At 36.0% G+C, this 24,703-nt stretch overlaps 1 protein-coding gene across 4 annotated transcripts in view; it reads left to right on the forward strand.

The window, feature by feature from the left end:
- The window catches only part of TOP2B (DNA topoisomerase II beta), a 65,446-nt gene that overhangs the window by 33,770 nt on the left and 6,973 nt on the right, over window positions 1–24,703 (forward strand). For 2 of the 4 annotated variants that reach the window (XM_037384089.1, XM_037384087.1), the window contains exons 12-32: window positions 3,520–3,677; window positions 4,384–4,509; window positions 5,391–5,501; window positions 5,582–5,687; window positions 5,885–5,994; window positions 8,666–8,758; window positions 8,852–8,966; window positions 11,298–11,419; window positions 12,234–12,382; window positions 13,628–13,859; window positions 15,344–15,478; window positions 15,910–16,110; window positions 17,749–17,944; window positions 18,110–18,201; window positions 19,385–19,540; window positions 19,677–19,760; window positions 20,842–21,039; window positions 21,390–21,534; window positions 22,753–22,911; window positions 23,766–23,973; window positions 24,464–24,546. In XM_037384089.1, the coding sequence (XP_037239986.1) occupies window positions 3,520–3,677; window positions 4,384–4,509; window positions 5,391–5,501; window positions 5,582–5,687; window positions 5,885–5,994; window positions 8,666–8,758; window positions 8,852–8,966; window positions 11,298–11,419; window positions 12,234–12,382; window positions 13,628–13,859; window positions 15,344–15,478; window positions 15,910–16,110; window positions 17,749–17,944; window positions 18,110–18,201; window positions 19,385–19,540; window positions 19,677–19,760; window positions 20,842–21,039; window positions 21,390–21,534; window positions 22,753–22,911; window positions 23,766–23,973; window positions 24,464–24,546 (2,979 nt within the window). The remainder of the gene's footprint in view (window positions 1–3,519; window positions 3,678–4,383; window positions 4,510–5,390; window positions 5,502–5,581; window positions 5,688–5,884; window positions 5,995–8,665; window positions 8,759–8,851; window positions 8,967–11,297; window positions 11,420–12,233; window positions 12,383–13,627; window positions 13,860–15,343; window positions 15,479–15,909; window positions 16,111–17,748; window positions 17,945–18,109; window positions 18,202–19,384; window positions 19,541–19,676; window positions 19,761–20,841; window positions 21,040–21,389; window positions 21,535–22,752; window positions 22,912–23,765; window positions 23,974–24,463; window positions 24,547–24,703) is intronic. The other 2 variants (XM_037384090.1, XM_037384088.1) reach the window with 1 other exon arrangement.

The raw sequence follows: 24,703 nt of genomic DNA on the forward strand, positions 1-24,703 counted from the left end.
CATACATCCTTACGTTAAGCAAAGCTAGAGAAACTGCAGTGAGGTAGGTAGGTGCCTTAAGTAGGTTAAAAGCATGTAAGACTGGTAGAGAGGCTTTCTTTTTTTCCTGAGCTCCAGTGTTCAAGTCATAGATGACTTGAGATGATGAGTTCTGTTTAATTTTCTTCCCTTTCTGTTTTTTATTCCTTGGATCAGGTTATTAATTTTTTATTGAGTTTTTCCTGCAGTATTTTATTACTTTTCCAGTTATTCAGATGTCATATTTTGCCTCAGAAGTTGATAACCATATCTCCTTTATCTAGTGTTTTACTTGTTGTATCTGTATTCCTTAATCAGATGCATGTTACCAGTATTTTTCTTGTCTAGAAGACTGTGTGCTTGGAGAAATGCTGTGTTTTATGGATATCAAGCCTAGCGCTCATAAATAACATTGTGAATGATTTCTGGATCCACTTTCGTCATGATTTTTTTTTTTTTAGCTCTGCTTTGGAAACCAGGCTTCAAAATCAGTTTTTACTAATTTTTTTTCACTAGGGATGAGGGAAAGGAAGAACTTCTAACAGGGGAGCTAATACAATTAACCCTGAAACTTCATCAGCTAAGGAGGCATGTAGGGATTCGTTTGGGCTCAACACTGATGCTTAAAGTTTTGCATGGCTTGGATCCCTTTTATCCAGGGGTAAACTGCTACCTAGTTATTGTTACATGGGGAGCAGGAACTCTGCTTCTCCCAGGGAGGCTTGCCCAGATATTGGTTTATTGAAGATCTGGAACATAGTAAGTTTCTCACATTGAAGGCGTTGCACATTTGGGGTGGACACACAGGAAGACAGAGGGGCATTCAGTTTCTGAATACAATGTGTGTTGTCATATTCACACTTGGCCTGACTTTCTGAAGTGTAACGTTATATATACTGGTAGAGATGTTTTAAACGGGAGGATCGTAAATAAAAAGTTGTGTAGTCATTTCTTATTAAAGACCGAAGGTAACATATCCACTTGGTCTTGGAAATCAATAGGAATTTTTTGGTCTTGTTGCACTAAGCTAATGCTGTAAAGAGGATCAGTGACCTCAATAAAAATCTGCTTTCATTGAGAAAGGGAGGGCAGAAGATGATCCAGAAGAGTAACTCCTTCAGTGTAGCTGCATGTGTGTTGGTTGCTCTGCTTTTAAGAACATGTTCCGGTGAACTTTAGTTGGTGACTGCATCTGACTAAAAGCTTGATGTTTCTTGACATCAGGGGAAAAGGAAGTCCTAGTGCTGTGGAAATTCTTTAATGAGTACACAGATAAAGACTGTAGAGCTGTCAGTCTTTATGTCTTTTGGACCTTAACAGAAAAGTTTGGGGATTCTCAGGGTCAGATGAAGTAAGCATGGTACATGCTCTTTCTGTGTGTGAGAGGTGATGATTACTGCTGCTTCTTAGTCCAAAAAATTCAACTCTGCGTATGAATGTTAGCTATGAATGTGCATGTGAGTAAGCATATGGTGAAGAGTTACACAGTTGTAAATCGTCTTTTCAAAAGAATTTCAGACTTTCCCCTAAGTTGGAGAAAACGTTTACCTAATGCATGAAGATACAGTTAAAGGGAGATTGCTTCAGGACATTCATACATGTTATCTGTAATCTGGCAGCAAAACACAGTAGTGTTATTTCATGTAGTTGTGTTTCAGGACAATTAAATATTTTTAAGGATCCCAAAATATTGCAGGATTTTTTTCTCAATCAAAATTTGATTGCAGGAATTACACTTTCATAAGCACCACAAATCAGATGAGGGAACAGGGTTGGTTTCTATTAACAGGTGTCAGTAGTTGGACTGAAGTAGTCCAGTGCAGGTGGGAGAGAATAGTGTCTGGCCACAGACCCTTCTGGCTTTAATTTTTCCTGTGGTTTTTAGATTTTATTTTTTTCTTCATGGGTGAATTTGTAGCTGAAGTCCAGCATCCACAGGTTCTTTGGGTGCCAAGTACCACTGAATTTTTGAATTGGTACTAATTAATACTTAGGAATAAGAGAGAGATGCACTTGTACAGCGATGTACTTGCTGCAGATTTCCTCCCCAGCTGAAAAGAGTGAGTCCTATACCTGGTCATTCTTCTTTCTTGAGATCTTGATGAGGTATGTATAGTTCTGTGGCTTGTTGGAGGAGAAGAGGTAGAAATGAAAGGAAGAATAAAGAACCAGGAATAGGAATACAGGATTGTAAGGGAGCAGCTAGATTACCAGATCTGGTGAAGCATAAAATAATTCTTTGAACCTGCCAGTTCATGAGGTTTTCTCTTTGAGTTCTTTACAGCTGTGTTCAGGAAAATACCTGGCACATTACATTTCCATGAAATTAATTGCTAATGATTGCAGCTGTTCCAGAAGAAAGTGCACCTGGTTGATACTCAGATGAGTTTGCTGCAGTTCATTTAGGAAAAAAGAATCTCTCATATATTCTAAAACAGTAGGCTAGTATTTTTCTTGGTATTTTGATTCCACCTTGCTGATAGCGTGGTAGCTATTGACACTTTCTTTTTACAGTGTGAATAGCTGTTTAATTTAGATTATATTAAGCCATACATCTGATTCAGAAGACCAAAGATGTTGAATGAAAGTTCTGTGTAATAGGAAGTGTGGGGTGGTTGTATACCTACCAGCTCAAGGCAAATCAAAGCACCTATTTTAAATGCCAATATATTCAAAACTATCTTACTAACAGCAGGTAAGACTCAGCTGGCTTGGAAGCTTTTTGCATCTTTCCTGCCATTTGGCCTTGATAAAATAGCAAAACTGCATAATGAGCATTTACACCCTTAGAAAAGGCTGGATTCCTTTTTTGAACTTGCTTATTATTTAGAACCTCAAATCCACTATTGCACTTGCAATAAACAGAATATATATGTCATACCAGTTTTGAGCACACTGGACACAGGCACCGAAATGCAGTGTTATCTTGCAGAATCAAAATTACACTTTTAGTAAAGTTTTGTTTATTCTGCTCAATAAATATCTGAGAATGTATAAGAAGTGCAAGTGTTCTGATCTCTTTAGCCTTTCTGTCAAGTTTTTCTTACAGTTGCCTGGCTTCAGCCAATGGACAATAAAAAACGAAACCTGCAAAAGTGTAATGTAATAGATTACTTCTGAAAATATACTGTGAGGAAAGGGGAAATGCAGAATGGGAAATAACCCTGTGTATAACTCGGGCATGCATAATGTATGTGTGTAAGAAATCTGCAGCTAGAAAAATGAAATGGTAAAGGCACATAAACAATTTTTTTTTGTCTATTTTGCTCCTTGTCCGTAGCAATCCATGGTGTATTGCTAAATGCAAGGATGCTCATTCTTGTGTAGTTTTAGTGATATGGAGGGCCATCCCTAAAAATAGAAATTCAGCCTGTTTAAATTACCTGATGGAGACTAGAAAGAATATTCATGACTGCTGATTCAATTGCATTTCTGTTATTTGAGTTTAAAAGTTATGCTTTCTGTTTTTTTGCCTTGCATCTACTTCTTCCTGGAATGCAGGTGGCAAACATTCCTTGGACTGCACATTAATATTAACAGAAGGAGACTCTGCCAAATCTTTAGCCGTCTCTGGCTTAGGTGTTATTGGTAGAGACAGATATGGAGTATTCCCACTCAGGGGTAAAATTCTCAATGTTCGAGAAGCTTCTCACAAACAGGTAAGTAGTCTTGTCTCCTCCTTCTAGCTGACATGAATGTCTCCTGTTTATTTTTGATTTCTAGGGTTGTATCTTCATACTTCAATTTTTCTTTTTCATGAAAATTTTGTGGCTGGGATTTCATAAAGTACCAGCTACTTTAAAGCCTGGAAATATTAATTGTAGTACTGCAGATGATATATTGGGTTGATAAAGTTCATTTCTTCACAAGCGGAAGGAAATTCTGCTATGACTCATATTAACATTTCACATGAATATTTAAAAAACTTAAAATTTTATATTCTCTCCGTTGCCGTATGATTTCATTGACTTGCAATGTGAGGCAGTAGCAGCAGCATTACCCCATTGCATTACTTCTGCTGTCCTCCATAATTTGTCTGTAAGAAGCGTTGTATGGCAGATGCCCATAGAAATAGTGGAAAGAGAAGGCAGTTTTGTGAGATGACTTTGTTACATGCACTTTTCTCCCTGCCTTCCTGACCTCGGGCTGTGGAGGAGAAAGTGTGTGGTATAGTCTTGAGAATTTGCATGTACAGAAGAAATATTTACAATTGTGAAGGCTGCAGGGGGGCTGGGGATAAAAAGATTATGGAGTTGAGGTAGGGGTGCATTGAAAAAGTAGCTATAAAGCCCATCTCAAAAAAAGTGGGATATTTCTGAATTTCTGCTTATTACACTGACCGCAAAATTTTCTTCTTCTATACAGATTATGGAAAATGCAGAAATCAACAACATCATCAAAATAGTTGGACTACAATACAAGAAAAGCTATGAAGATCCAGAATCTCTGAAAAGTTTGAGATACGGAAAAATTATGATCATGACAGATCAGGTGAGTCTGAAATTCACAGGTTTTAATAGACAGAGCTTCTTAAAATGTGTTTTGCTGCAATTTGGTAGCTTACATTTTTATGATTATAACCTTTCCCTGTGTTAGGACAATATGGATATATGCAGAGAGAGCCCCTAATGTGTGAGGTTTTTTTATGGGAATAATTTATCTGTATTTTTTATTATGGGAATAATATCTGTATTATCTGTTGTTTTGTTTACTCCAAATCAACAACTGAACTTTGCTGCACAGTAACAGACCCCCCAAAGTAATAATAAAAACATGTATAAAGAAGAATGCTTTTGATAACTCAAAAATACATTGGAAGTAAGGGCAAAAGGAACAATACATGAGGTAGTAGTACTAGAAAGTCAAGGAGAGACAAGAATGCAGGCAATTATTTTTGGGTAATCTCATTAAATGTGTATCTATTGTTCAGATTTTAGAAGGCTAGGAATCCTATGCTTTGGATATTTGTGAAACTTTTTTTTCCCCTGGGAGGTTGAACTATCAAGCATCTTAACACCAGTGAGAACTGTGGGCCAGGCTTGGCTTTCTTCCACAAAAGTTCAGTTCTGTGGTGTTTGGGAGAGCTGTCTAGCTCTCGGAGAAAACATGGCAGAGGCAAAGAAACTTTTGAACAGCGACTGTACACTTGGCTTGGAAGAGCTTATTATTAGCTCAGGGATAGTGCCATTCACAGGTGGTTATTTTATACCCAGGTCCAGTCTGGAATCCAAATTAAAAGTAACTGTTCCTTTCTATGTTTTCTGTCAACAGACATTGTTTTGATGTGTGCAGGTCAGTGAGTGGGTTTTTTTGTGGTTTGGAGGGATCTGATGTTTTGTAAGATTACCTCATCTTTTCATGTTGTGATTCAGGATCAGGATGGATCTCACATAAAAGGCTTGTTGATCAATTTTATTCATCACAATTGGCCATCACTGTTGAAACATGGTTTTCTTGAGGAATTCATCACTCCTATTGTAAAGGTATGGGGTTTATTAATGAGATTTTATGTATTACTTACAGCGCAACAGAAAAGTTCATTAGGTGTTTTGTTTTTTTAAAGGCAAGCAAAAATAAGCAAGAACTTTCATTCTATAGTATTCCTGAATTTGACGAGTGGAAGAAGCATATGGAGAATCATAAAGCATGGAAGATAAAGTACTACAAAGGTTTGTTTAAAACCAAATAAGTGAACCTCATGGATTTAAACTTACGTAAAAAATGGATGCTATTAAGTTTTATTTGTAACTGTTTTCATGATAGTATCTTCTATAATGATTTTAATAATATTTCCAGTAAAATAAAAGGGGTAAAAGATAAAACTTAAATTTTGAATATGGAGTAACTGTTCCTTTGTACTGTACAGGTTTGGGTACCAGCACTGCTAAAGAAGCAAAAGAATATTTTGCTGACATGGAAAGACATAGGATCTTATTTCGATATGCTGGTCCTGAAGATGATGCTGCCATTACACTGGTAGGAACATATAAAAGTGCTGCTAGATGATGCATTTTTCGTTTCCATTGTTTGCTGAAAATATGAGGAAGTCCTAACAGGGATTTTTTTTTTTTTCTGGAGTAATTGAAAAAAATGCTTTTGGGAGAGAAAGCAGCTTTTGGAAAGGATTTTAAATTGTGGAATAAGAGCTTTTTCCACACTACAATATCAGCTCTACCTTCTGCGTAGTGGCTTTGATAAACTTTGTATGGTGTGGATATCAAGAAACATTACATTTAGAATTGCTTTTAAAGACAGAACATGCAGAAGAGTGTTCAGAGTAAGGCAATACCGCCTGAACAAATGACGTTTCACATCTACTTAGGGATTTATGTTTTGTTTCTGAGCAAGTAAGATCAAATAAGTATTATTTATTTATGGAAGATGTATCAGTGTGGCGTACGTGTATTCATGCATGTATTCTACATGTTTGAGTTTGAAGTCTTAGATAGTTGTGTGCAGGAAAGTACTTGTGTTTCAAAGAGAGCTTGTGGCAAAGGATGGTGTGTCTCAAATGGAGCTGTTTTCTCAAGAAATGTTTCACCTTTTGTCTCCTTTAATTCACTATTTTAATTGTAGGTGATATTAGAGGGAAAAAGGTATAGGAGAGTGAAAAATAAAAATGGGAAAATACCCATCCTGGGCAAAACAACTTTTTCCTTATACTGTGGATCCAGTAAAATGGTGTGGTTTGGTTTTACTAGCAGAAAGGTATCTGTTCTGTTGAAGAAAACCAGCCTGATGTGTCAGAAGTTATTTGTACCGCTCATTTTAGTTCTGCTCGAGGTGCACATTAAATATAATCCATGTATGTGTTTCCCCATTGCACAGAAGTGTGTTCATCTAGATAGAGAATGAGTCTGTATATTGCATATACATTAAACTAATTGGTGGAGAGACCTCGAACTTCCTGATTAAAATTCTGAGCTCTATTTCTGCAAATAGACCTCCGTATACAGGCTGATATCGGAGGCCATATAACCTGTTACAGCTGATCCTCACTGTTATCTAAAATGATATTCTGTCAATTCGGGATGAAGCTAGTCATCTCTGTTACACTGGGAACAACTACTGCGTAGTACTGAGGCTGTTAATAGAAGCTTCAGTTACACTCCTACCCACATTTTCTTTGCTGATAGCTATAATCCCAGCTCCGAATTTACCTCTGGGCATAGTTGTTGTAAGATTATGGGTCCTACCAAGCTTTGTGATAGCTGTAATCTAGGAAAACAAAAAATACTTCACATAGCAAGTTCTTCTGCATTCTGGAGAACTCTTTTGCTAGTAAATGAGGTCTTAGAATAGCAGTTTTAAGTAGAGAAAGAAAAAAACATTTTTATTCTATTAAAGAATAAATATTTGAGAATAACTTTTATTCTATTCTGTTAAAATATTTTTTATGCTGATCCAGGTCTTGGTCATTTGTCACTTCAGTGGTCTAGAAAACTTATAAATATGCTGAAAAGAGCCAGGAGAAAATCATAAGGATTCAGTAATATTTTTACAAAAGCCTAATCTTAAGCCTTCAGATGTCTGGCATTGTGAATTGTTGAGTTTTGTTCACAAAGGAAGTCAATCTGATGCGAAAGAGGGCAATAGCACTTAGTCCCTTTCTCAGAGAGTAAGTTACTGATCTTCATTATTTATTGTGTCATAGCATAGTTTCCAAGGAAATGAAACTACTCATTGAACTCTTCTGGAGTGCTCCAGATCGAGTCCTTGAAAAAAGATAGCACTGATGAGTGTTGTCTTATGCAGTAGAGTGGTTGAAATCAGGACATGATGGAGTCTCTATATGTTATTCCCTGAGAAAAAAAAAAGGCAGTACTTCAACAACTCACAAAATTTTCCTGAAGTAGTTGAAATTAAGCCACATATTCAGTTTTTATGTATTCCTCACTTAGTCCTCTGGAGAAGAAACTCACTGGAGCAGATCTCTCTTTCTATATCAGGACAAAGTCTTTCAGAACATTCCTGTGTCTTTTTGTAGTGATAAGTGGTTGCTTTGAAGTGATGCCTTGTCATCATGAAGACTAAGATTAAGGCCTTTAGTTAGCTGGCCTAAATGCTGGTTTATTCTTTTAACGCAGTGTCGATTTTGTTAAGTTGTCAATCTTAAGAGAACTAGGGCCAACCACTCAGGAACAGCTACAAATTATTAGCATTCTGTGGCTGACACAGCAAACAGGGCATGGAGAGGACAAGAAGAGCGTGGTATTTTTTGTAATACCTTCAGTTAATTTTCTTGATGACAGCTGGTTAAAGTTAGTTTAAATTATGAACCCAACCTTAAAATTATTTGAGGAAAGATCCTAACACCTTTAAACTTGTGTATCAAAGGACAATTCTGATGTGAAGCGAGAGATAAGAATGATAAGATTTGTCTAAATGTGTACAGATTTCAGGAATAGAATATAAATTTCAATTATGATCAGTGGGAGACCTGTCAGTTTGAAAAATCTTGCACAACTATGTCTGAAAAGTCATGTGCTTGTGCTCCTGCATAAACATTAGTTATATGGATTATCTTGTTGAATTAAGCATTATTGAATACTTGATCAGCTAGTGCACTTAAAATTCTGACTAAAGTAACACATATTTACACAAGCATCTATATGCTGATAATTTAGTGTACTTGGAATCTTTTCAGGCCTTCAGTAAGAAAAAGATTGATGACCGAAAAGAATGGTTAACAAACTTCATGGAGGACAGACGACAGCGTCGGCTACATGGCCTTCCCGAGGTGAGTCCTAAATCATAGTAATAAATCTGGTGGGTGAGATTTAAATGTAATATAGTTTTGTACTGAGTGAATAATGCATGTGTTTTTTTTCAGCAATTTTTATATGGTACAGCAACAAAACATTTGACTTACAATGACTTCATTAACAAGGAGTTGATCCTTTTCTCAAATTCAGACAATGAGAGATCTATCCCTTCCCTTGTTGATGGTAAGCTGATAGTTCATTATGATTTGTTGGAACATTCCTCTTTATTGTTGATTTTTAAACCTGTGGTTTTTATTGGAAATCAATGCATTCAAGTAGAGAATGTAAGAACTTTTATATTTTTGTTTGTTAGCATTTAGATGCTAAGGAATTGCCATAGTTCTCCTGTGAGGAAGTTTAAGCTTTGTTGCACAGCCTTTTTACTTAACCAGGCCTGTTCCCTTGACCATACATGTGCTTTGCTTCTAGTCAGACCATCAGAGAAAGCCAGTCTTTTAAGTGCTTATCATAATTAAAATTCAAGTCGGCAGCTGAGTGCAGATGAAGATGCAAATGTTTTTCTCTCTTCAGTCTTAAACCACAGGCAGTATTTTAGTGGTTACTGACCTGTAATCCTTCTGGGGTTCTGTCAGCCATGTTTGCTAATGCTCCCTTTGCAATAGCATGAACATTAAAAGAAGCAGCTTACTACGCTACAGCTTTATTTGTAAAACTGCCTGCAGACGGCATGAGCAGGAATTTCTGCCTATATTTTTGTCAGTATGCATATGCTTAGTAAGATACAGGAAAAAAGGCCTTGATGTTTCACAGAGGGGAAAAAAGAGCACATTTATCTCCTCTTTCCTCTACATTTTTTATAGTGGAGGTGGTCAGCCGCCTTGATGCTACAGACCCACACCAAAAAAATGAAGCAAAATATAAGAGGTTTTATGTTTTAGATGAGAAAGTAGGATAGCTCACAGGTGGGTAGGGGTAGTAGCTTCCTAGTAGGTTGGATCTCCAGCTCTATTGCAGAATAATTAGATTAGGATTAGGTGTGTCTAGGGAATCAAAGAATGTCAGTCTCTGTTTCAGCTTTGGACTTACTTCCTCCCGTAGTCGGGTATTAGGATAAACCAGTAGTCTCTAGGCAAGCATTTCATAGTTTACTGTTCTGGGTTCACCACAGAGCTGCATGTTTCAAGAGGTCATTGTTCCTTATAACATCCTCTACCCTGACTGTTTTCTCAGAAACAGCAGAATGGTTTTTCTGAAACTTAAAGTATGAACTTGCAGTAGATAACTTTTCATTTGAATTGAAGTTTTCCAGGATTGTGTCTACGGAAGTGTAAGGAAAATGAGAAGGGAACATATTTATTCATCTATTTATCTGTGTGTATATATGTAATAGAATGTATGTATGTATATTAGTATACATACTACATATAATCACTCTGTTACACTTATATTATTTATAACACCATATATATTATACACTATACATATATAGTATGTACAGTATTATATGTGTAATTTTATGTGTTATATATAATTGCTATGAGTGTTTCTGCCAGCTTTGGCTGTAAATTCTGCTTTCTGGGCATAGGAAGAATGAAGAGGAAAAACATTACATTACAATTGTAATCTCTTTACAATTACTAGTTACCACTTTTACTTGTTGGTGATTCTCCTGTGTAAAGCAAATCCTCTGTTACATGCAATAGAATTTTGGTAGAAAAACATGGTGCAGGCCCATTGTAAAGAAAATTGAATGTTTCATATTTAAATGAAATGTAGATTGGAGTCAGTGTCTTTTTTTCAATTTTTACTCTTACCTTTGACCAAGGTTAGTAATGGGAACACATAACAATATTTTAGTGCATTTCAGAATTGTATGTGATTTAAAACACTGAATGGATCAATAAGCATGATCTAGAACTGGTTATCAGTTCTCGATAACATGCAGAAAAACTGCAGTCCCGTCCACACAGATGTTGTACTTAAAGTGTGCCTAAACAATAAAAAACAAGTCAGAAGATCAAAGACACTGGCTTCTTACATAAAAAAATTAGAAGACCTAAAAGGGAGACAAATAACATATCTTTTTTTATATTTTAATGAGTATTTTTAATGACTGAGGATTTCACACTAAAAGTAAAATTTCAGAGTGCTTTAAAATAAGTGTAAGCTACAGTTGCAGTTGTCACTGCTGAATTTGTGTTGATATTCTTCAGAAAAAGTTTTTGCTGAGTAGACTGGAAAGAAACAACTCAACTTGTAGAAGCTTTACATTTAGGATAAAGTTTATTAGAATGCTGTATGCTCCATAGTAGTGATTGGCTGAAAGGGTTATGTTTACACTGTCCTGGTAACTTTTCCAGTTTGCCAAAATAATTTTTATTATTTAAAACCCCCCTGATGTATTAATTTGGTATTTTGTTAATATTACACTGAATTTGTTTCCATTTAGTGTTTAAGCTTTTGAGAGATTAGAAATGACAGTAAGACAAAACAAGTTTATTACTTAAAAACATATGCTTGTGTATGTTGAAAATGGGATATTCTTCTCAATAGGTTTAAAACCAGGGCAACGCAAAGTTTTATTCACTTGCTTTAAGAGAAATGATAAACGTGAAGTAAAGGTTGCTCAGCTGGCTGGTTCTGTTGCTGAAATGTCAGCTTATCACCATGGGGAGGTGAGTATGAAGGATGGCAAAGTTGTGAAGATTTTTAGCCTATATAAAATATTAGGCAAATGTCTGCTGTATTGAAATTGCAAACCTATTGACTATAAGTCTACTAATCAAACCACAGATTTACTTTTAAAGAAAACAAACCGAACAGTATGCAGCTTAATAATACAGCATATTTCCATTCTTTCCAAGCCTTTGTGCACAGTGGTATCCCAAATAGTTTGTGGGTTGTGGCAAAATAGTAGACAACCAATTGCATAGGTAACTTATAGATTCTCAAATCATAGGAATATAGGAGCTCCACGTACTAGGACAATGTTTGTCCTAAACGAGAAATATAATCTTGTAAGAAGAAGAGATACTTTTCTTCAAAAACCTGATACAGTGTTCGAACAAAAATTATTTCTAGCTCCTGATTTGTTTATATTTATCTGAAATATTAACAAGAGTTGCCATATTAATAGTCTCTTTCCATCTCTTCTTTTCTCTCTTTAAAAGCAGTAAGTGCAGTCAGTTTGCTCCCCATTCATTCCTCCAGAGAAATGCTTTAGAAAAAATGGAGAAGCCCAGGGGTTTTCATAAGCATAGATTGTAAGGACGCTTAAAGCAGGGAGGCAATGTGTCTGCAGAAGAGGAAGCATTATGTTTTGCCAGCAGCTCTTACAACAGGTTTACAACATTCCTTTCTCAGGGAGACTACTTTTTTGAAATATAATTCAGATTACTCACACAATTTTGGGGCATTAAAAATATATTTTATTGGCTGATTAGGAAAGACTGTCTCTCTTTATTACTATGAACGTGTATTTTCTTGCAGCAAGCATTAATGATGACTATTGTCAACTTGGCTCAGAACTTTGTTGGAAGTAACAATGTTAATCTGCTACAACCTATTGGTCAGTTTGGTACCAGGCTTCATGGTGGGAAGGATGCTGCCAGCCCTCGCTATATTTTCACCATGTTAAGGTAAACAGAAATGTAAAGCTAAATGCATGCTTTTAAGAAGCCTTGTTAGAAACTCATCCTTTCACAACACTACAGGGTTTTTTTTATGGGCAAGGAGTGGGGGAGGATTGGAATATTTTGATAGAAGCTCAAATTCTGCTTTACATCTGTATGTTTTTGCATATTGATTTTCTGCATGATTTTCCATGCACAGAAGTTCTGTGGGGATCATAGCTTTTAAGGAATTAAACTTTGAATCATAAGGCTGAAGACTGAAAATGTAGATAATTTTGATTAGTTACTGAACTTAAATTGTGACATGCAGAAGTGGCTTTCAGTTTCCCTGTCAGTATGAAATCTGATCAGTTTCACAATAGAAAGTGTATTGGTACCTGTCATAATTCCTGCAACTCAGCATAGACTTGAAAGTTGAGATATATTCTTTTCTTTTCGAATGAGTTTAGTCATATCAAGCTAAATCACACATCTATCATGACTAATGAAGTCCTAATTTAATGATGCTGAGTTTTCACAGCTAATACCTTGAAATTCAATTTGGCATGCAGTGTTAGAATGTGTTCCTTAACATAAGTTAGAGTATTTTTTAAGTTATGTTGCTTCTTTATTTGCTAATTTCAGTCTGATATTTTGCCTAAAATTCGTTGTAGTTTCTTCCTTTCCTCTAATTGTAAGCTTTATGCTTAAGTATCAGGTTGTATTCCCTTTCCTATGTATGTTTTTTCTGTAGCAACCTGGTTTTTTTGTAGCAACCTGTTTTTTCAAATTTTCCATTTTGCATGGGGTGCTGGAAATTGTATTCACCCAGGGCAATGTTCTATATGAACAAAGAGTCACTAGGAAGAGCACCGTAGCATTTTCAGAGACTGCTAGTTCTGCAATTAAACAACGAAGTTTTGCAACCGTTTGCATGCTGTGTTGCTTTCTTACTGGGTGACCTACTGTCACATTGAACTGTGTGTTCAGAGTGCTTCAAAATTTGGTATTTTGTATATGTTAAATGTCATCAGTTACTAGTGTGTCACGTGCATGTGTTGTGAAGGAAACAAACATGTTATGGATGCACATTGGGAAGAGCTTGCTTGTCTCAGGAGGCACATACACTGTATTTTCAGCTTCAGAATGGCAAAGAGAAAGGAAGGCATGAGAAGAATCTACAAATAATCATATCTAGACCCATGGACTGTCAAAGCATTATGTACTTACTGAACTCCAGTTAAACAGTTTTCTTGTCTTTCTTTTTTAAAGCCCTTTAGCAAGGCTGCTTTTTCCATCAGTGGATGACAACTTGCTTAAATTTCTTTATGATGACAACCAACGTGTAGAGCCTGAATGGTATATTCCCATCATTCCTATGGTTTTAGTAAATGGAGCTGAAGGAATTGGTACTGGATGGGCTTGCAAACTTCCAAACTATGATACCAGAGAGATTGTAAACAACGTCAGACGAATGCTGGATGGCTTAGATCCCCACCCAATGGTAAAAACAATAATATATACTGGCGTTTTATGTTTGCTACACAAACCTTATTTTGTACTTACAAGATGAATTCATATCACACTAGAAATTGTTGGATATCCACTTGATTGTTGGAACATCTGAGTTGGATTGTCCCAGTAATTTTGCGTAGGAGCTTTACTTGACTGTTGGGATGAGGCTGGGGAAGTTCACCTTGAAGCAAAAAACATTGCAATTAGTATTTTTCCCATTATTTCCCAGGACTTTTTCTTCAGTCTGCTGACTGTAAGCCTTCACAGTTGCCAGTCTTACAGGGTATTTATGACATGGCAGTAGAGTAAAAAGCTGTACCGCTCTTTCCTTTTTGAAGGTACTATTACTTATCTTCAGCCAAAGTTAACATTTCCTCTGTCCTGTCTGAATTATACTTTCTTATATGTCTGTAAGCACAGGAAAAGATACTGTCGCTGTTCCAAGGAAATCAGCAGCTTCTAAACTGCATCCAGCTTCTGTTCCTTTATTTAAAATTTTATAAAAAGTCTTGGAAGTGGTGTACGCCTGAAAAAATTTGGACAGGAAAAATACCTGGGTGAACCCAGAATATCTATAACCAGCAGATGAAATACAGATAACGTAGCCTTTACAGTGGCTGGATAGTGCTACTTTGCTTTGTTTACCAAGTCACAGAAGCAGAAACATCTTTTCTTCTCTACTTAGAGCGCAGTTTGCTGAGTGCGCAGTATCAATTTTCATGACGTAGTGAATTTCCTTTTGCAAATTCTTGGGAACAATGAACAGATTTTTTAAATTTATTTTTTTAATTAATGCAATCCATTGCCCTTCCTTTAGGACTCCTAGGCCTTCTGTGTAGTCTCACAGTCAATTGAAGCTTCACTGTGGTTGAAAGAGGCAGTTCTGCCTCCATCTAGCTCCTTTCTTTATGCTGGTATGTGTTTGTGGCTGCATGGTAAGCTGGATAAGGGAATCAATTCAGTTAAAGAAAACTCCCCTCCCTGTTAGTTACTTTTTTAAACTGGATGGGTTCCACTATCTTTGCCAAACAGCACAAGAATGAAAAAATGGTTAGGGGAGGTAGCACCACTTCTGTAAAATTATTGTGAGACTGGGGTGTTAATCTGCTTTCTGTCATGCCTTATCTGTGCTTGCAGTTTTATTTAAAAAAAGAAAAAAAGGAAAAAAATAAAACCAACCCAAAACCCACAAATAAAACAAAAAAACCCACCACCTTGCTGGGCTCAGCTGCATCTTCTTAATCGTTTATCTACCCTGTAGATGTTAAGATACTTGCTCCTGCCACTTGCATGTCTTTTTTCTGTTTATTCCGTAGTATTTTTCATATGACTTAAGTTTTTCACAGGCATGAGAGGCTGGTTGATGATTTAGTGCAATAAAAAGCAATAGCTGTATGGTGAATGGGAAACAAATATTCCCCCAGTTTTTTATTATAAAGATTATTACCACTTCACTGGTTTTTGCAATTTCAGCTCCCAAACTACAAAAACTTCAAAGGAACCATTCAAGAACTTGGTCAAAACCAGTATGTGGTCAGTGGTGAAATATTTGTGGTGGACAGGAACACTGTAGAAATTACAGAGCTTCCTGTAAGGACGTGGACCCAGGTAAGTAACAGTGAAAAAAAAAAAAGTTTCATAGTAGATTATTTAATCCTACATCTGGATGAACTTTTAACACAATTTCTGATGATTATACATACGTGGAGGGGAACACGGTTTGATTCTTTTGTGTGCCTTTGTAGGAGATGGGTTTCTCCTTGTGCTATCTACCGTCCATATCACAAAGAATACCTGCTTCTCCTGCTGAATTGATATTTAATCCCTTTTTTCTTTTGAGTAGATTTTTCTGTTCTTTTTAGATGCCTTTTAATGTTTGTGCTAGTCTTGGCCTGCGTTTTGCAGGTTATACTGGTTCTGTAAATTATAACTTATCAAATGTAATGCGCAAAGCATTGAAATCTTATGTTGTTCAGTTGGTTTAAGGAATTGAGGGTTTTAAGAAGTGTTTTTGTCTTTTGCTAAACTGTTTTTAATAGGTGTACAAAGAACAGGTTCTAGAACCTATGTTGAATGGGACTGAAAAAACTCCAGCATTAATTTCTGACTATAAGGAATACCACACTGATACAACTGTGAAATTTGTTGTCAAGATGACAGAAGAAAAACTTGCACAGGCAGAAGCAGCTGGATTGCACAAAGTCTTTAAGCTTCAGACAAGTCTTACTTGTAATTCTATGGTAACTTTTTCATGTTTGGCTATCAGAATCCTTATTGTTGCTTGTTGTGAGCTCCAGTGTTTCTGTGTGTACTTTGGTACTTGGTATTGAACAGTGTATCGCGTATTTGAAATTGTTTGAATATAAGAAAATTGTAGTGATCACAAATACGAGATCAATATGGATCAGCAAATCCATTTTAGTCCTGATGAAATCTTTCAAACTAAATTAGACAGGCTTAGGGTGGTTAGTTTCCTGTAACTGAAAATTTCCTCTGCAACTAATGAAAAATGGTTAATGTAAAGCAGATTATACAAAACTTCCTGCCATATTATAGTTAGGTTTGAGTTTTAAACTTAAGACAAGTTACACTTTCAATATTACACTTTATGCAGGACTATTAGTCCTCTAATTGGAATTAAATGATCCAATGTTTTCACCAACATAAACACTATTTTAGGTTGTAAGGTGTAGAAAACACTACCCTTAAGTTTCTGAGGATGTAATAGTGATGTAAACTACTCGTATGGTTTATTCTGCTTGAAGCAAGATGGGAGTAAGAATGTGAGTAAATATGAATGACTATTACGGGAGGGATTTGAATTGTAAGATAATTCTGCTAGAATGTTTCCAAACAACCTGCCTTTCTGAAAACAGTTCTTAATTTTTTTTATGGCAGATACCACTTTCAGATATTATCACAAAGCAACAATACCATTACTGTTGCTGTTGTTTTATAAATCAAAAGCTATGTGAAAATAGATGAAAAATAAAGACTATAGAATTGGAAGAGTAAAAAGGCCTACCCATTTTGTAGATTGTGCTTGAAAAGCGAAACTACGAAATCAAGGTGATAGTATTTCTCACAGGTTTAAGTGACTGTATGAACTACTGTGAGAATATGTCTTCAAATTAATGTTTATCAGATTACAAAATCTTTTGCAGCTTAATTCTGCATTTTCTGCATACTGAAATAAATAGTGAGGGCTGCTTTCTGTGTGAATTAATCTGCCCTAGTGTAAGCATCTCTAAAAGTTAATGCAGGCTAGTCATTGTTCACCCAACTCCCAAATAGGTATTTTAGATAGATGAATTACCCTCTAGAGGGGCTTATTTCTTTCAGTTGGCTATAGAGGCCGCCCAGGGTGACTAGTTCACCATAAATGTCTAAACTGCAGATGTCAGAATTCAGGCAGGATTGATTCCACCTATGATGTAGAAATGATTTCTTACTTTGTTTGTGCTTGAACTTGAAGGATGGCAGTTTTCACAGCTGAAAAGTGGCAGATTTCACAACTGAACTGAAAGATTATTAAAGATGCTTTTCAACTGTTAGTTAAATAGTTATAAATCATTAGGTGCTACTGAACTTGTGCTTTAATAGTTAGATAAAATTAGTCATTCAACTGAATTAATGTTTCTCTGTATAGGTGTCTTCCTGTTTGAACATGTGACCATAAATCTCATTTTAAATATACTTGTGAATAAAATCTGTCCAGCTATGTGCTGTGTAGTTCCATAGCAAGGTTTGAGTTCAGTCTTCAAAATACCACTTTCTGTGTGGTGCATGTATGTGTGCAGTAGAAATACACGCGTACACAAAGGTTAACAAAGTTGGAGTTATCCAATCTCTCAAGCAGTATATTATGTATTTTGTAGGTGCTATTCGATCATATGGGATGTTTAAAGAAGTATGAAACCGTGCAAGACATCTTGAAGGAGTTCTTTGATTTGCGGTTGCATTATTATAGTTTACGCAAGGAATGGCTTGTGGGAATGCTGGGTGCAGAATCTACCAAGCTTAACAATCAAGCTCGTTTCGTTCTGGAGAAGATACAAGGAAAAATTACCATAGGTGAGTAAATGTAAGTTAGAATTGTTAACAGAGGGGGGAAATCTGGAAAAGAGTTAAATATAGTAGAATGTACTTGCATGTAAGACATCTATTTTCAAGACACTGATGGTTTGGTTTTTTTTCCTCTTTCTCTCCCTGCCGCCTGGTTGTGTGTGTGTCTTGTAGAGAACAGATCAAAACGAGATTTGATTCAGATGCTGGTCCAGAGAGGTTATGAATCTGATCCAGTAAAAGCTTGGAAGGAGGCACAGGAAAAGGTAATAATCTGAAGTTACTGGGTGAATGCTGCTAATGTTATAAATTCTATTAAGTTAGACTACTGGAAAACAAACATCTGAATAAAATAATTTATAACACACATAACACCTTAAAAAGATTATTCATTACTACTTTTAGCTTCCAGTTTTAAAAATATGTGAAACTTGTATAAAGATATTGTCACATAATGGTATCGCATATGGATAATTCTTAGAAGAAAACTAGATAGTACAAGCCTTAAAATGAGAATGCAGAGGATTGAATTTCTTAATGTACCCAAATCAAACTGGCAGCTTGATTTCTGACTAGCTGATACATAAAATGCTGCATCAGTTACCCCACATATATAACTGATGTCCCCCTTATTATTTATGTCATATGATTGCAGAATGTAATTATTGATATATAAACTTATGCATTAGATTTCTGTAATGAAACATCAATATTGTAAAGCTATGACTTTTGGACTTAGTTTAGTAAATGTGACCTTGACCTATATCTATTTCTGGTTTTTTTTTAAAAAAAAAACCCAAGAGGGATTTTTGTTGTTCCAGAAGAGATGTGACAAGTTTAATTTCATGCTTTACTATGGGAAGATGAAACTACTTTGAAAAGCAACTTCAAATCCCTGTCAAGACACCCCTTTTCTACACTGTTCCCACTGCATTCCCTATTGGTTTTCATTTCTCATTTGCTTTGCTTTGCGTTCTTTTGCTACTGTATTTTAATTGCATGCAGTGTGTTGTATTTTATAATGAAACTATTATTATGAGAAATTTTGATCCACTTCCACACCACAGTGTATACATTCAGGGCTTTGATAGCAATTTCTATCTGAAAGACCCTGCTCATTTCTGAAGAAAGAGATGTACATGAACATCCCAAGGGCAAAGGTCTCAGCCCTGTGAGATAGCTAGGACGGTACCAGTATCTTAGCCAGCAGCATACGAGGCATATGGCTAGCATCAGGTTAAGATTTGTTTTCTTAAATGAAATAATTAAATAATCCAGTTACAGAAAGTCACAGGAATGTGGCCTTTTGGAAAGGTCCAGAAAATGTTAAGGTTATTGAATCTATGAGGACAGACCTTACTACTCTCTGGTGGTGCTTTGGAGCAGTGTTACAGTTTATGCATAGAGCTAAGATTATTAATACTTGTAATTGTAAATATTTCACTTCAGGCAGCAGAAGAGGAGGACCCACAGAACCCAAATGATGATGCTTCCTCTGCTTCTGGCTCAACTTCTGGCCCCGACTTTAACTATATCTTAAACATGTCTCTATGGTCACTCACGAAAGAGAAAGTAGAAGAGTTAATTAAGCAGAGAGATTCAAAGGTTAGTACACTATGGAAGGCTTGTTCTGAAGAGATACAGTAATTACTGATGTGTCTAATTGTGAATGTTCAGTTTTGATAGTATTTACTTCAGTTGTAACTTAGTAACTTATGTTGTATCTATGTTCATGTTTTAGGAGCGAGAACTAAATGACCTTAAAAGGAAATCTTCTTCAGATCTTTGGAAAGAAGATTTAGCAGCCTTTGTTGAAGAGCTTGAAGTATGTTTTATTTTACATATCCTTATAAAAATATTGAATTAATTTAATGAAAAGCATTTATTAATTAATTCAAAGTAATATGATTTAAGCAAAAAACAATAAAGTATACCGCATTTGGGATGAAAAGCAGATAGACCTCCAAATATAATGGTAAATGGGAAATAAATTGGGTATTTGTGTTCCTAGTTGTATTCCTCAGGGATCGTCTTTTGCAGCTATACAATTTAATGTTTTTTTCCAAGTCAGCAAGGATAAAAGAAAAAGTACCAGGAGAAAATCTGTTTTCATATGACACAAAAAGGTGGGAGTAGTAACTGGCAATAATAATAATAGTAGTAGTAGTTCTACATGATCTAATTGGTTGTGAGTGTGAGGCAATAAATACTGTCAAATGCAAAGCTGTACATGTAGGAATTAAGTGTGTAGGCCATAAGTACTATATGAGGAGCTTTTACTTTACCTCATCAGTAACTCTGAAAAAATGTAAAGTCCTGTTGGTGGCTGGCTGGCTGAGCCTCAGCTTTGAGTGTTGCCTGGAAAGGGCTGATATAATCTTTTGAAGTGACACAGGATATTACAAATAAGGTGTTTGTTTTCTTTCTTCGTGTGTTTGTGGTACAGCTGCAGTTGGAACTGGTGTGTTCAGATGTCTGTATTCCAGCTTTATGTTCGTTTTGTGCAAAAAGCTGACTGAAGGACTGGAAAATGTGCCTTGGAATTACTGTAAAAACTAGTTGCTTAAATTAAACACTGAAAAGTTACATCGTTACCCAGACACATACATGAGAAATAGAAACTTGATAAAAGAAAGATTTTCAGTCTAGCAGGCTCCAAAAGTTCATGTTTACTTAATCATGAAAAAAAGTGTAGGGTAATGAAGAATTTACCCAGATTAAGTGGTGGTTTTTCCATTACTGGGAAGTGTGTTACAATTCAAGTGAGAATTAAGGGAAGCCTTGTGCTCCATGTGTAAAGGAGATGAATCTTAAGTAATCACCATGTTCTACTTTGTCCTCATTAAAAAAGAATGTGTTCCCCCCCTATCCCACCCCACCCCACCCCACCCGGCCTTGTTTGTTAGAAAGTAGAAGCACAAGAAAGAGAAGATGTTTTGGCTGGCATGGTTGGCAAACCAATAAAAGGCAAAGTTGGTAAACCCAAGGTGAAGAAACTTCAATTGGAAGAGACCATGCCATCACCATTTGGCAGAAGAATAGTTCCACAGATTACATCTGCCATGAAAGCTGATGCCAGCAGGAAACTGCTGAAAAAGAAAAAGGTAAATTGAAAATATTGCTGTAGTTAGATTACTTACTACGTAACTGCTGTATTTTTCTACTCTGGTAGCATAAATCCAAACTGCTAGGCCTCATTAAAGCTGTATTTATACTGTTTTGCTGACCTAATGCATGAATAAGTTAATACTGGATTTCTTTTATATTTGCAAGCCTCTTGTGACTACTTGCGGTTCAGGTGTTTTTATTGAGATTTCTTAATTTCAAGACGTTTCAACAAATGACAGTATACTCGTCTACTTTCACTATTATCTTCTGTAAAACTATTCCAGTTCTATCTTAAAATATAAAGGTATAATTTGTTTTATTTTGCCCAACTTTTTAATATTTTTAGGGTGAAACAGATTCTCTAGCAATAAAAATGGAATTTGATGAAGAATTTGGTGGTGTTCCAGCTGAGGGCGGTGGGGATGACTCACTGAATACATCAGCCACAGCAACTAAAACCCCTAAACCTAAGAGAGAAAAGAAGGAGCCTGGTAAGATCCTTACACAGTCATAGTTAATCATAGTTGTGTATACAAATAGGGCATTAAATTAAAGGTGAATAATGCCACAGTAGTCACTGTTTCATCTGATTTTCTTCCCTGAAGAGATGTGTGAAAACACTTGAAAGTATTTTGGTGAAATTTCTGTTACGTAAGCTGCTTTTCTGGGGGGTGGATCTTACATTTTCTACATCTGTTTTGGTTTTTTTTTTTTGTGTGTGTATGTGTCTAAATCATTGAACTTGCAAGTAGAAAAATAGATTAGTTTTACATAATTAGACTAATTCTGTGCCCACTGAAATTTCTAGTTTGTATGCTTTCTGACATCGAAGGACATAGCACTCATCCTCAGTCTGAGTAATAGTGTAGATTGTAAAACCTGATTAAATAATTTTCCTATTGACATATTCAGTCATTCTGACTTTTAGAAAGTTGCACATATTATGGCTTGGCAGACCTACCAAATGTGTATGTTAACCTTTTTCCTCTGTCAGTAGGAATTAATTATTACTGTTGGAGAAATAACATAGTAATGGGGGGACAGCAACAAAACAGAAAGCTTAAGACAGAAGAGAAGGTTTAAGTATGAGGTTTAAAAAAAGAATAAAAAGTGGTTACATGAATACTTCTGAGAAAAGATCTGTTTTTAATTATTCAGAGGGTTATCCGACCTGAATAGATTAGCTGAGTACAGTTATGACTGGGTTTTCTACGTGCAGCTCAGGTCTACCCTCGCTGGTGGAGCCAGAGCCAATTAGCCCAGCTTGACCTGAGCTTGCCCTGCAACTGACTGAATGCATTGTTACTGCCCAGTGGGGTATCCTCTGCTTCCCATGTTAATTACATTTTTCCAATAACTGGTCCTGATCATATTCTCTGAATAATGGAAAACTGCTTGTTCTTTTCCTGGAAAACTCCAACAACCTTTAAAAAAATGGGAGTTTGGCTGCAGAGCAGCTAAAACTTCAAATTAGAGACTTTTATGTTTTTCAGTCATAAACCAGATTCCTTTGGCAGCAGCAGCTCAGGTTCTGTGTGAAATAGTTTCATCATATTCGATTTTTCTTCAGGAAGGAGAAGAAAATATACACCACCTAAAGGAGAACTTTTAAAGATAAAAATTTATGCTAAATGTATGTACTGTAAGTGATTAGAAAAGATGAAAATATTTTTTACCCTGACTGTAGTAAATGCTTTAACTTGTGGCAGGTACTAGGGTAAGAAGAACACCATCATCTACAAAATCCAGTGCAAAAAAAGTGAAGAAACGAAACCCGTGGTCAGATGATGAATCCAAGTCTGAAAGTGATTTAGAAGAGAATGAGCCTGTGATTATTCCAAGAGACTCTCTGCTTAGGAGAGCTGCAGGTACCCAAGCTCTTGTGCATTGTGCACTGTGACTGAAAGTTTCAACTGCTTTTTTTTTTTTTTTTTTGACCAAAGCCTGCCTTTAGGACCTTGTCTCCTGCAGATTGCTTGCATTACATTTTCTTTGTTGTGCGGTTAGTGAACAAACTCTTAAATGTCAGGACTAGGAACTCAAGATACAAAAGATTTTGTAAATTGGTCCAGAAATCCTTCCCTTATTCTAAACACTAGAATAGAAATTATCCACAATACTAATGAATTGTACAAGAAATAGACCAGACAATACCATTACAAATAAAAAAGTTACTGTAATGCAATTATACTGTCAAATAAGACCCAAAAGTCCAAATAGCTAGTAAAAATTTCTCAAAAAAAGTCTGAACAGCCCATGAAAAGCAAAAATATAGGAGACTGAAAGTTTGGAAAATACATAAATAATTGATAGTTTAAGAAAAACACAGTTTTGTCTGAAAAACTGTTGATTAATTTTTCAAGCAGTTGATGAGGAAGAATATTCAAATGATAGACTCAAAAAAACTTCCAATTGTAAGTGAAGGATTCTCATTCCTTGAAAGTACTTACCCAGTGATGTCTCCATAATGTCATTAGCTGAAGGTATCTGAGCAAACCACAAGTGGTGTGAGATGTTTGGTAAGACTTTTAATGATGTCCCTTTATTCTTCCGGGCTCAAACAAGTTTCTTTTCCCCCAGTCTTTAGTCTTGTATACTCTGAGACAGGGATTGTTTGGTGACTTCCATTTTATTTATGTGTTAACATAAGCAACTATCTTGAAATGTATAGTTACGTGATTTTTTTTTTTTGTTGTTGTTGTGTTGTGTTTGTTTTTTTTAGCTGAGAGGCCCAAGTATACTTTTGACTTCTCAGAAGAAGAAGATGATGCCGATGATGATGATGATGCCAACAACAATAATGATTTGGATGAGCTCAAAGTAAAAGCCTCTCCAGTTACAAATGACAGAGAGGATGAGTTTGTTCCCTCAGACAGTTTAGAAAAAGATGAATATGACTTCTCCCCAACCAAATCAAAGCAGTCTCCAGAGTAAGTACTATAACTCAGCAGTATTTCATTACTAATAAATTTTTGAGTGCAGATGTCTCTGAACAAAACTGAGAAATATCAACTCGTTATTACCCTACATGCAAAATAAATTCCTGGGGAGGAATTAAAGCATATTACCTCAGCCTTGCAATTGACCTATGCAGAGGTAAACTTGATTTGCCAAATTATGGTGCACTGTCAGTAATATCGTCTGTTCACTGCATGTTTTTTTAAGATTCTCCATTTTCCATGTTGTGCCAGTCTGGTTTACAGAACTATTGGAAAAAGTGTAATTCTGTTAATTGTAAATGCCTGAAGTTCACAACTGATTTGTGATGTTAGGGGTTTGACTGCTGCAAGCATTATACAGAAGTGCTAGAAATACTCGGTAGTGCTAAACCAGGAATTTAATCTCATATGGATATTGTAACGTCTGCATATTTCAGTATGTAGTTTATGCAACTCATAATGTCTGTTTCCTGTTTGGAAGTAGGAAAACATCTCAAGACAAGAAAAATCAAGATTTTGGGAACATCTTCTCTTTTCCATCTTACTCTCAGAAGACAGATGATGGTGAGCTTGTTTTCACTGAGCTATTTAATCTTACAGCAACTGTCATGGAATATATTGGAGAGCTTATGTGGTATACACAAATTTCACACAGTGATGTTATAGACGAATGATGTCCAGATCTCTAAAGGGGAAAGGGGAAGGAGGTTCTGGTCTGTAG

The sequence above is a fragment of the Falco rusticolus genome, chromosome 4 (genome assembly GCF_015220075.1).
Source record: "Falco rusticolus isolate bFalRus1 chromosome 4, bFalRus1.pri, whole genome shotgun sequence".
Lineage (NCBI taxonomy): Eukaryota > Metazoa > Chordata > Aves > Falconiformes > Falconidae > Falco > Falco rusticolus.